This window comes from Propithecus coquereli, unplaced genomic scaffold (assembly GCF_000956105.1).
Source record: "Propithecus coquereli isolate 6110/MARCELLA unplaced genomic scaffold, Pcoq_1.0 Scaffold533, whole genome shotgun sequence".
Taxonomy (NCBI): domain Eukaryota; kingdom Metazoa; phylum Chordata; class Mammalia; order Primates; family Indriidae; genus Propithecus; species Propithecus coquereli.
Window position 1 is genome coordinate 136,302 of NW_012151208.1, and position 12,023 is coordinate 148,324.

The window sequence follows — 12,023 nt, forward strand, 5'->3', positions numbered from 1 at the left end:
AAGAACTGCCTTGTGCCTGTGTGTAGTCACTACTTAGTACCACCCATCTCGGCCAACCACCGATCTGCTTTCTATCTCTACAGTTTTGCCTTTTCTAGAAATTTAACATAAATGTAATTACACAAATGTAGTCATCTTACATGTCTGGCTTCTTTCATTTATCATTTGTTTCTTTTTGGGAACAGGGTCTTGCTCTGCCTCCCAGGCTAGAGTGCAGTGGTGTCATCATAGCTCACTGCAACCTCAAAGTCCTGGGCTCAAGTGATCCCCCTGCCTCAGCCTTCAGAGTAGCTGTGACTACAGGCATGTACTACTATGCCCACGTATTGCTACACCCAGCTAATTTTTCTTTCTTTTCTTTGTAGAGACAGGGTCTCGCTATGTTGTTCAGGCTGGTCTCCAACTCCTGTCCTCAAGCAATCCTCCCACCTCGACCTCCCAAAGTACTAGTATTTTAGGTGTGAGCCACCACAATAGGCCAGGAAGCACTTAAAAAAAAAAAAATAACAACACCATATTTATAGATTCATAAATCTGGATGCAGATACAGATAATCTTTTAGGTGAACCACTTGCTTAACACATTCACCTCAGCATCCATCCCATCTGCCGTTTCACTTTTGACCCCAATTCTGCTGAAATCCAAGATCCAACTGTCCTTCTTGTTAGCACACTTCCCAGACAGCATGAACATCTCCATCCAGGGATCATTCAATTCCTGGATAATAGCTGCGCTCCCTGGATGAGCATTTATGATACTAGTGAGGTCACAAGAGTAGAAGCCTGGTTCTCGTCCACTTCTTCTGCCCCTCTAAGGTCCAGGTTGTCTGCCCCACCACAGCTGGCCCTTCCTTGGGGACCCAGCTAAGGCATTCACCCAGGGACTCTGTCCCAGCCAACAGCAGCCCAGAGACTAGGTTAAACTGCCTGCTAAATAGAAGGATTTAATCCTGATTATAATCCCAAAAAAGGATTAGGTTTGTGGTTGGAGTTATAAATCCTACTCAGAGCCCAAACTGCATTTGAAACACAGGTAAACTTTTGTTAGGGCTGGAATTAGAGACACTAAAGATATATATCGAGGAATACCAACAAAGTACACTCGACATAAAAAAAAATCAGTATAGCTGTATCCCCACAAAGATTATCAGCCCCTCAGTAAGACACCAAACCTCTTTCCTTCAGGCGGCTGAAATATGGTCGACATTCACACCTGGCATGCCTACCAAAAGCAGGCCACCACCTTTCCAAACGAGAGGGTCCTGCTAGGAGAAACTGGCGAGGAGAAGCTCCCGCAGTACTACAAGAGCATATCTGGCCTTCAAGACTCCCAGAGAGGCCACTGAGGGCACCTACATTGACAAGAAATGCCCCTTCACTGGTAATGTCTCCAACCAAGGGTGGATGCCGTCTGGCGTGGTGACCAAGATGAAGATGCACAGGACCACTGTCATCCACCGGGACTGTCTCCACTACATCCGCAAGTACAATCTCTTTGAGAAACACCACAAGAACATGTCTCCCTGCTTCAAGAACATCCAGATGGGCAACATTGTCACAGTGGGCATGTGCCAGCCCCTTGAGCAAGATGGTGGGCTTCAACATGCTCAAGGTCACCAAGGCAGCTGCCACCAAGAAGCAATTCCAGAAGTTCTGAGACTGGATGGCTGCCCACTCCACAAAATGAAATAAAGTCATTTTCTCATTCAAAAAAAATAAAATAAAACACCAGAACTAACTTGAATGATTGCAAGGAAGTTATGAAGCTGGATCTGTAGGAATTCCAACATGATCTAGGTCAGGTTTTGCCAACTTATTGAAAGCTATTGAATAAAAATAATGGTCACTTTAGTTGTTTTTCAGGAATTCAGGACGGTTCAAACCAATGGAGACCACCAGCCCTTCAACTGGGCCTGCGCAAGTTGAAAAGGCCGAGAAATAGCCTTTTCATGTCGGAGGGCCAAAAACTCCATCCTCAGATCATGCTAACGCCGGCCCTATCTGTACGTATGTCCTATGAAATACCTCAAATACCAATGACACTTGCACAGAAGGAACCTGTTACTTCCCTCTGGTAATCACCTTTCCCCAGGCCTTAGACCACCCCACTTTCCTAACCCATAAATATCCCTGAGCCTTATCTTCTGGGAGGTGGATTTGAGAGCTCTTCTCCCACCTTCTCGTTCAGTAGCCTTGCAATTAGATCTTTTCTCTTTTGCAAAATCCATTCCACAGTGATTGATTTACTGTGCGTGAGCAGAATGGACCTGGACCTGGCCAGTAACATAAGACAGCTTTTACCTGTGCCCAGCTTCATTTATTGTGATGCCCAGGTAAGGTCAGTGATAGAGAAGGAAGAACCATGTAAGCTCATTGCCAAAACAGTATAAAATGATATTATCTTGAGAGAGGAAGCTCCTGACCACAAAGGAGGCTTTTAAAGAAGAAAGGCAGATGTCAGAAAGTTTACAGGCCCTGGACTAGATCATCAGCATGGACCATCAATGACTGACAACCGCCTCCCCCTTCCCGAGATGGTCCTGAGTTCCTGGCCCTTCTTGTCCACCTGTGTTCTGCACTGACCATTCTCTGATGTAGAATTCACAGACATATATATGGGGACATTAAAGCACATATATGGCAATGTCCTTTTTCCTTTTATCCTAGAATAATACACTTTAATAAAAATATCTTTCTAACAAGTTGTATCAGGCTGGGCGCAATGGCTCACACCTATAATCCTAGCACTTTTGGAGCCCTGGGTAGGAGGATCATCTCAGGCCAGGAGTTCAAAACCAGCCTGAGTGATGTAGTAAGAACCTTGCGTCTACAGAAAATAGAAAAATTAGCTGGGTGTGGTAGTGCGAGCCTTTAGTCTCAGCTACTCTGGAGGCTGAGGCAGGAGGATAGTTTGAGCCCAAGAGTTGAAGGTTGCGATGAGCTACGATGACGTCATTACACTCTAGCCTGAGCAACAGAGCGAGACCCTGTCTCAAAAAAAAAAAAAAAAGTTGTGTCAGTCAAATTTCTATAAATGGAAACATTTTTTCCATGGGTTTATATCAGCTGTTGTCAATCTTGGCTGCATATTGAAATCACACGGAAAATTTAAAAATACTGATGCCTTGGTCCCAGCCTAAGAGATTATTACTTAATTAGTCAGGATGTGGCCTGGGATAGGGATTCTGCAAAGCTCCCTGGGTGATTCTAATGTCCACTTGTGGTGGATTGTTATAATGATGCACCATACCTCCCAGTACCCATGCCCTTGTAGAATCCCTTCCACACTGACTTTGGGTTTGGCCATGTGACTTTCTTTGGCCAATGAAACATTAGCAAATATGACACACACAGAGACTAGAAAAATATCTGCAGGTTGGGGCTTGCCCTTTCTCTTACTGTTTTTGGAACTGAGACACCGAGTGAGAACTAAGGATAGTCTGCTGGAGACACAGGGCTCAGCTGACAGCTGGAACCAACTACCACATATGTGAGTCAAGCTTTCTTAGACCATAAAGCTCAAGATGAGTCAAAAAATGACTGCAACATTAGTGATCCCAGGCAAGACCTGTAGATGAACTGCCAAGCTGAGTGCACATCAAAATGCTAAACCACAGAATAATGAACAAATAAAATGACTCTTTTTTAAAGGCACTAAGTTTTAGAGCGGTTATATTATGTAGCAATAGCTAACTGATTCAGCAACCAAGGCTGAGAAGCATGGGTTATATGATAATTTCAGAGAGCCTTTATTTATTATATATCTCTTTGTTTCTTATCACAAAAGTAATGCTCTTTGTCAAATTTTGGAAGCTACAAAAATTATCAGGAAGAAAAAAACACACTGAGGAAAGCATCTTAAGAGCAATCTATTTCCCATTTTGCAGAATTCATTGACCATCCTTCCTACAGACAGTCTGCTGGCCCACCCTGCTTCTCTGACCCTGCAACATCAGCTTTGACCTCTGTTTCCTGGTTTCTACCATGCCAGCTCACCCTAAAAAGACTTTCAGGCAGCCAGGTGTGCTTGTAATCCCAGCTACTGGGGAGGCTGAGGCAGGAGAATCGCTTCAGCCCAGGAGACCAGCCCGGGCAAAATGAGACCTGGTCTCAATTAAACAAACATTTAAAAACAAAAAACTTCCAGGCTGCCAGCCCTCACAAGTTGTGTGCACTAATTGTTTACTTGTATTTCAGAAATCACGAGAAATGAGTCAGATCCTGGGCCCCTAGTCTGCCCATTCCTGAGTAGGAAACACCTGATGGTGTGAGGGGACTCCTGACCTTAAAGGGGATGATTTTGGGGCCCTTCTTCTGAACTGGAAGACTAACATGTATACAGAGCTGATTTGGGCTTGGCACCCTGACTATGGGGACATTGCCATATTCTCAATATATCCCTTTTTTTCATGTCCTGGTGTGGCTCTTAGTATTTACCCATGCTTTGGGCATTACTGTCCCACTTTGGTATAATAAATTATTAGCAACCCTAACCCCAAAGCTACAGAAGGAATTCTGCTTTTCTGACAAATTATATATGCTCCCTCATGTTTCAGTCTATTCCAATGGTTATCATTGAACTACCGACGTTGACAAACTCTGACAACGGCTCAGATTCTGAAAAGGGTGGGTGGGGTGGTTAGAATACATACCACTAGTGTATTTGCCCAGTGATATAGGCTGGACCAGGAAACAATCAGTAGGCTCAGTCTGCCCTCCTTTTGTAAAAATCTGTTTTTCAAAAATCACTTTAGTACCAGACATTAGGTTATTACTTATCAGTATTTTGTGTTTAAACTTTTTTCCTCCACCTCTGGTAACTACTCCTCTTAATAAAACTTTATTACTATCTCTTTTAATAAATTTATATTTTAGTAAAAATATTTATAAAAAAAAGCAAACATACATGATTGTATCACCAGAGGCAATGAATGACTGCTAAAGTTTGGCATGTTTTGTTCCAGTCTTTTCTCTATGTATTTTTAAACATAGTTAAAATAATATAATAATCTAATTTTTTCACTTATTATATCATAAATATTTTCCTATGTCACTCAAACCTTCAGGACCATAATTTTTAATATGTCATCTTAATATGTTAACAACCTTCAATTGTTAATAACCTCATTTAAAGTCCTTTGTCTCCTGTAATCCTGGCACTCCGGGAGGCTGAGGCAGGCAGATCATTTGAGCTCAGGAGTTCGAAACCAGCCTGAGCAAGAGCGAGACCCCGCCTCTACTAAAAATAGAAAGAAATTAATTGGACAACTAAAAATATATAGAAAAAATTAGCCGGGCATGGTGGCGCATGCCTGTAGTCCCAGCTACTCGGGAGGCTGAGGCAGGAGGATTGCTTGAGCCCAGGAGTTTGAGGTTGTTGTGAGCTAGGATGACACCACGGCACTCTAGCCGGGGCAACACCGTGAGACTCTTGTCTCAAAAAAATAAAAAAAAATAAAAAATAAAGTCCTTTGTCTCCTATTAAGAAACTAATTACCTTAAGTACCTAAAAACAGACTTGAATGAAGCAGTACAATTTCCATAAATAATTATTTTATGGCAAATCTATACAAGCACTCATTTTTTGAGTTGAAAACTCAAAAATTTTTTGCATAAATATTTTCGCTAAGCTGAGCACATTTGAAATACCAACAGTACTTTTCAGAATAGACACTTAGTGGGCACAGAGCAGAATGGTGAGGACCATAAAGAATGACCTTATTTTTTTGTACCCACCTAGGGACACACACACACACACAAAAACAGGTGAAAAAAAAAAGAATGACCTTAATTTTTAGACTCTTTTGAAAGCTTTATTAATGCCTTTGAACGACACAGTCATTAAATTACTTCATTTACTACTACCTGCAGCTTCTAAAAAGGCTTGCCTTACAGCATTAGGCACCAAAGTATGTAGCTTCTTTTAAAAATTGAGATGGCTTGTTTCTATAGAAGTGCCTTGGCAAGTGAGAAAAGGCTGCAGATTCAAATATCTAATAAAGAATAATGTATAGGCCATGAGGAGTGGCTCATGCCTATAATCCTAGCACTCTGGGAGGCCAAAGTGGGAAGATCGCTTAAGGCCAGGAGTTCAAGATCAGCCTGAGCAACAGCAAGACCCGAGACCCCATCTGTCCTAAAAAAATAGAAAAAAAATAGCCAGATGCAGTGGCATGCGCCTGTAGTCCCAGCTGCTCGGGAGCCTGAGGCAGGAGTTTGAGGTTGCAGTGACCTACCATGAGGCCACTGCACTCTAGCTGGGGAGACAGAGGGAGACTGTGTCTCCAAAAACATTTAAAAAATGGAAGAATGTATGTAAAGGGGTTGTTTTATTTCATTTTGTTTTATTACTGTTTTAATTTTCAGATGTCAAAACAATCATCTTTGGTGTAGAAGTAGCGCTCCTCAAAAAGCCATACACTAGGTCAGCCAGCAGGGGGAGCCTGGAGAGTGTTTTTAAAGTACCTGGACAAACCAGGTGCTGTATTTGGTTTGGGGGTTTAAATGTGTTACCAAAATGTGGTCAAACCTGTCTTGCTGGATAAAATGCTGGACATGCCACACAGACTTTTCAAGCATTTGAGTTTTTTTCTACAACACATGGTGAAGTTTTCCAAATTAAGCGGTGTTTCTATATTTGAAAATGGGAAAAAGTCATTGAGTAGGAAAAAAAAGGATAAACAAAAAAATAAGGCAGCTAATGTCCAACAAGTTGAAATGACAGTAGCCTTGAAGGCCAACTAAGTCAATAGAAAAAGAAATAGAGAATGACTGTGGTGACTGTAGGCTGCATTCTGAGGAATAAAAGAACCATCCATTAAACCTGGTGTTTTCTTCAAAGCTAGATGAAGGTCTTTAGAAGTCCCCAGCCCTGGAAATGCTCTTCCTTCCAAAACCCCAATGTGGAATTCAAAATCAAAACAGAATTAATACATATAACACTTCACTGAGCTGCATATTTACGACTTGTGTACTTTATGGTATACCTCAATAAAAGGCAAATAAAACACAAATGTTACCTATATATGCTGAAATTAAAATAACTTTTTCATTAGTGTCCTTCTAATGCTGCATTGATTCTAACAGAAAAAAATAAATAAAATTAGAACATAATGTTGTTATATTATAAATCAGTTTAATCAACATGCTCTTAACTTACTTAGAGACTGCAATAGCTTTAACTTGTATTTTTCCATTAGGCAGAGTAATAGGTTTTATATACTTAAATGTACTGTTTTCACCATAACCAATTTTCTTTAGAAATTCAGGTTTGCTGCCATCCAGGGTATAATATATGGTGACATCCGGGGTGTCTGAAAAATCCAAAATAGGATAACTGTAATTAACACTAAAGTAGCAAGTCCCTGAATAATGCCTATAGGTCAGTTATTTAAGGATGTTTTTTATATATTGTAGAAATGAATAGTAATAACTAACGATAATTCAGTTCTTTCTCTGTGCTAGCATTGTGTGTTACATGAATTGAGTTCATTTCATCTGTACAACCCTGTGTGGTAGGTCTTATTTTATATCCATCTATAGATGAGGTAAATGATTTCCAGAGAGATTAAGAAACTTGCTAAATAACAGAGGAGCTGTGGTTTGACTTCTGCTAGGTTGGATCCATAGCCCATGCTCTTGAACAACTATGTTCTTTTGCTTCTCCAAATAGGGCACTGATAAGATTCAAGATTCAAAAGGTCAAAAAAGGATACACAATGAAAAGTTTCCCTCCCACCCCTGACACCAGCTGCCCAGAGGCAACCAATGGTATCTTGAATATCCTTCAAAAATATATTTTATATCCATACAAGCATATACATACATATTCTTATTTTCCCCTCTCTTTTTACATAAATGACATACCATACCCTGTTTTACATGTTTCTTTTTTCATGTAACAATATATCTTGGCTATTGTCCTATATTGGCACATAAAGAGCTTCCTCATTCTTGTTATAGCTGTATCATACTCTCTTATATGCATGAATAATAATTTAACCAATTCCCTACAGATGGACACTTAGGCTGTCTATTTTTTTCTTTTGTAATTATAAGCATTGTAATGAATAACTTTGTAAAGAATTCTTTTTGTAAGTATATCTGTAAAACAAATATGTAGAAACTAGTATTGCTGAGTCAAAAGATATGTGCATTGTAATTTTGATTAATATTGCCAAACTATCCTCCATGGACAGTTAAGTAATTTACACTGCCACCAGCAATGCATGAAAGCATCTGTTTAACCACAATCTCCCTCATGTAGTATGTTATCCATCTTTCTTTTATTTTTGCTAATTTTCCAGGTTAAAAAATAGTATCTTGTAGTTTCAACTTGCTTTTCTTACATTTTGAGTAAGATTGATTCATTCATTCAACAAATATTTACTGAGGAGTTATTATGTGCCAGACACTATTCTAGGCACCGGGGATACACCAGTGACCAAAGTCCTGCTCTCATGGAGATTACATTTTAGGAAGGACACAGAAATAGTACACAAATAAACAAGTAAATACATTATATCAAGTGTTGATTAAGCATGGTGGAGTAAGTTAAGCAGGGATAAAGTCTGCTCAGCAAGCAGATGAAGAAGGGCTAAAGAAAAGGATGAGGAGAAGCATATTTTTATATGTTTAAGAGTCATTTATATTTCCTTTCCTACAAAATGTCTTTTCACATCCTTTGCCCATTTTTATTTTGGGTTATTATTCTTTTTGTTATTGAATTGTGGAATCTATTTATTTGATATTTAAATATTAGAGAATTTGGACACCATATAATTCACACCATATAATTCACATCTCTTATATGTTTTGGGCACATATATTAAAATTTTTATGGAGGTTTGACAATTTTTAAAAAGCATATAAACTTTTAAGAGAAAGGAGGACATAGTACCGTGTAACATATTCTTAGTTGGAACTCTTGCTCTAGGAAGCACAGGGGTCAAACCAGGAATGCAGATAAATAGTTTGTGTACATTTCAGTTATTAAAATATATAACTGGAAGTTCAAAGTCTTTTTTATACAGATATTTCTTCATATGTTTTATCCATAAAATTTCCTTTTTTATGTTAATTATATATGTATATTAAATATATTAAATACATATAAACATACTTAAGAGTTTAAAGAATAAATATTAGCAAGATAGAAATTCACTGCTTTATTTCTGTAATAACAGTTAAGATTTATTTTGGCATTACTATATGCCAAACCCTGTGCACCTCACATATATACCAACTCATTTAATCCTCACAATGGCTCCAAGTAGTAATTATTATTTTTATCTTACAATAAGGAAACTGAGACTGAAAAAGCCTAAGTAATGCACCCAAGGTAACTAGAAGTAGTCAAAGCCAAGATTCAATCTCTAACCTGTCTGACCAAAAAAAGCCTCTGTTAGTAGGTCAAATTTATTATCCAAGCTAAATAACAAGCATCTTGTAAAAGTTTGGGGAAGCACTGGGACATCTTACCTTGGCTAATGTGAATCAAGGCATTGCTGCAACTACATACCTATACAAATCAAACGTTGGCCAAAGCAAGCTGTTTTAATTTAAATACATACCACTCTATAAAATATCAAAGTACAACACTGTTTCAAATTTTGCAAGTTTTACAAACTTCCCAAAGTCCTAACTATAGAATGCATACAAAGAGATAAATCAGTAATCAGATGAGCACAAGGGATATGACAATGTTATTTTAAACAAATTCAAATACATGTGATTCCTACCCGATTTCATTTCCAGTAGTGTGTTGTTATCAATTTCATGGTTAGCTTTTCCAGGTTGAGGCACTCGCAGTGGTATGATCTGAGGGACACACACTGAACCAGCAGTCATTTTCTCTGCTTACATTAAAAAAAAGAGATAAATTCCAACGTGCACCTATATCTGAACACAAAAGCTAAAGAGCAGCATCTCATTTAAATGCAGCAAAACTAGTAAAAAACTAGAGAATACTGTTAATATGCCACCTAAAAATATTATTCACTTTTTAATTGAAATAATTTTACATTTCAGCTGTGTTTTTGCTGTTAAGTTCTTGTGTGGGGTTTTGATTAACTAAATACCTACTTCTGAAAAAGGAGCATGAATGAATGAGATGGTAGAATGAAGTTACTTTAAATGGGCAAATTAAACGAATAAGGCAGAACAGACACCCTCACTAATACTCTGACCTGAGTTCCTCTAGACCATCATTATCCTTTCCTGCTCTGGTTAGTGTGCCACGTCTCGTGGCTTCAAGGCAGGTCATCACACAAAGAGAACACAAGTAACTCTGTATATACCACAAAATGTTGCAGGTGTGGGGAACCTGCAGCCTTGGGGCTACATGTGGCCTTCTGGATCCTTGAGTGCAGCCTTTTGAGTGAATCCAAATTTTACAGAATTAGGAATTTGCTCTGTAAAATTTGGATTCTGTTAAGTGGCTGCACTTGGGGATCTGGAGGGCCACATGTGGCCTGGAGGTTCACAGCCCTGCAATCATCACCACAGTGGTTCTTGAATTTGAAAGCTGCAAAGACATTTTAGAAGGACTGCAGAGTACCACTTCTCAGCAGAAAGGACGTTGGCATGAATATACACAGTGACCAACAAACACAAGTCTAACACTCCATCTAGTGTATTTATAAATCTTGGTAATTAACTACCAGTAGGGAGGCCATATTGGTCTTGGGGGTGGGGGAAGGTTGTCATAATTTTTAACGCATAACAGATTTCAGGAAAAATACCCAACCTTAACACAGCAACCATTTACATGTCTGTACTGCCTTTTCAAATTTCAATGATTACAGATACATATGCTTTACTCAATTATAATCTCTATATTCATCCAATTTTTATAGTCTATTTCTTGCACTCTATTTTTTTACAGTTTTCTATATACTTATATAATCTTATTTGTCAATTTGTGGTTGAGCATTTAGACTATTTCTAGTTTTGACTGTTGCAATTCTAATAATGCTGCTCTGAACACCTTTGTGGTCTACGTTTCGTCAGACTGTAGTACCAAATGTGGGATAAATAAATTTAAGGGGCGAACGTAATTGGATAGTTTCAGATCGCGAGGGCCAAGAATATAAACTGCAGATACCGATAGCCCAGCAATAGCTCCGATAAAGGGGACTTGCCCATAGTCGCGTTTCCATTTACGTGAGAGGCAATTAAAATAAAAATAATTGAAAATTTCGTTCTAAAAAAAAAAAGAAAGAAAAATTAATTCTAAATAAAAATATGGCGGAGAGGGAGTCATTCGCGGATGGCACCTAGTAGCTGTCCTTGGAAGCTGAGGTGGCCAGTGGGCCCCACGCGAAGGGAACGGAGAAAAAGGCCAATCTGCTAGGCCAACAGGGCAGCACGCAGTCAACAGCATCCCCCAACCCCCCAATTTCCTGCACCTAGATCGCCCCCTCGCCGCTCGGATCCGCAATCCCTGTCTAGTCCTCGCCCCCGCCATCAAGGGCAGCCATGGACGCCTGCATCCTTTCGGCTGGACTGAGGGAGGCCCTCCTCCTTCTCCAGCCGCGAGGACGAGGACGAAGATAGTACCCCCGAGGAACCTCCATCGCCCCCAACCCAGTCCCTGGTTTCTCACCGCCTCTTGCCTCCTTCTTCTTCGCAGCAGCCTGAGTTACCACAGACGCAGCAAGCCGCGCCCCACCCACAGGGAGCTGGACAGATGATTGGCAGAATCTCAGTTTCCTAGCAACCAACCCCTCCTCTGCGGCTTGTGGGGAGACTGGTACCTGCCTGGCGTGCCTTTCCCAGGGCTTTACCACAGGCATCCAAGAATATGCCTTCACAGAGGTTGATAATTGCTAAAAGCTGGCGTCACAACTCAGAATAAGGGAACCCAGGCTTGTTCGTCCGACAGGCATTGACATTCTGGAAAACAAGAATAAGAAGCTGCAGTGGCTCCGGAGAGTGGGGCGGTGCAGGCGCGGCTTGGCCGCCTCAAGCCTACAACGAAGGACCAGCTGCGACACGACAAAAAGTCCCTAGCGCGGACCGAGC

General features: G+C 40.1%; 1 protein-coding gene and 1 pseudogene across 1 annotated transcript in view; one reads left to right on the forward strand and one right to left on the reverse strand.

Annotated features, from left to right (window-relative positions):
• DZANK1 (double zinc ribbon and ankyrin repeat domains 1) overlaps window positions 1–9,848 on the reverse strand; it is a 69,474-nt gene extending 59,626 nt beyond the window's left edge. The window contains exons 1-2 of the mRNA XM_012657201.1: window positions 9,740–9,848; window positions 7,159–7,312 (exon numbers count right to left, since the gene is read on the reverse strand). Coding sequence (XP_012512655.1) covers window positions 7,159–7,312; window positions 9,740–9,848 — 263 coding nt within the window. The remainder of the gene's footprint in view (window positions 1–7,158; window positions 7,313–9,739) is intronic.
• On the forward strand, window positions 1,196–1,656 carry LOC105820676 (annotated as a pseudogene).
• Window positions 9,849–12,023: the final 2,175 nt, after the last annotated feature.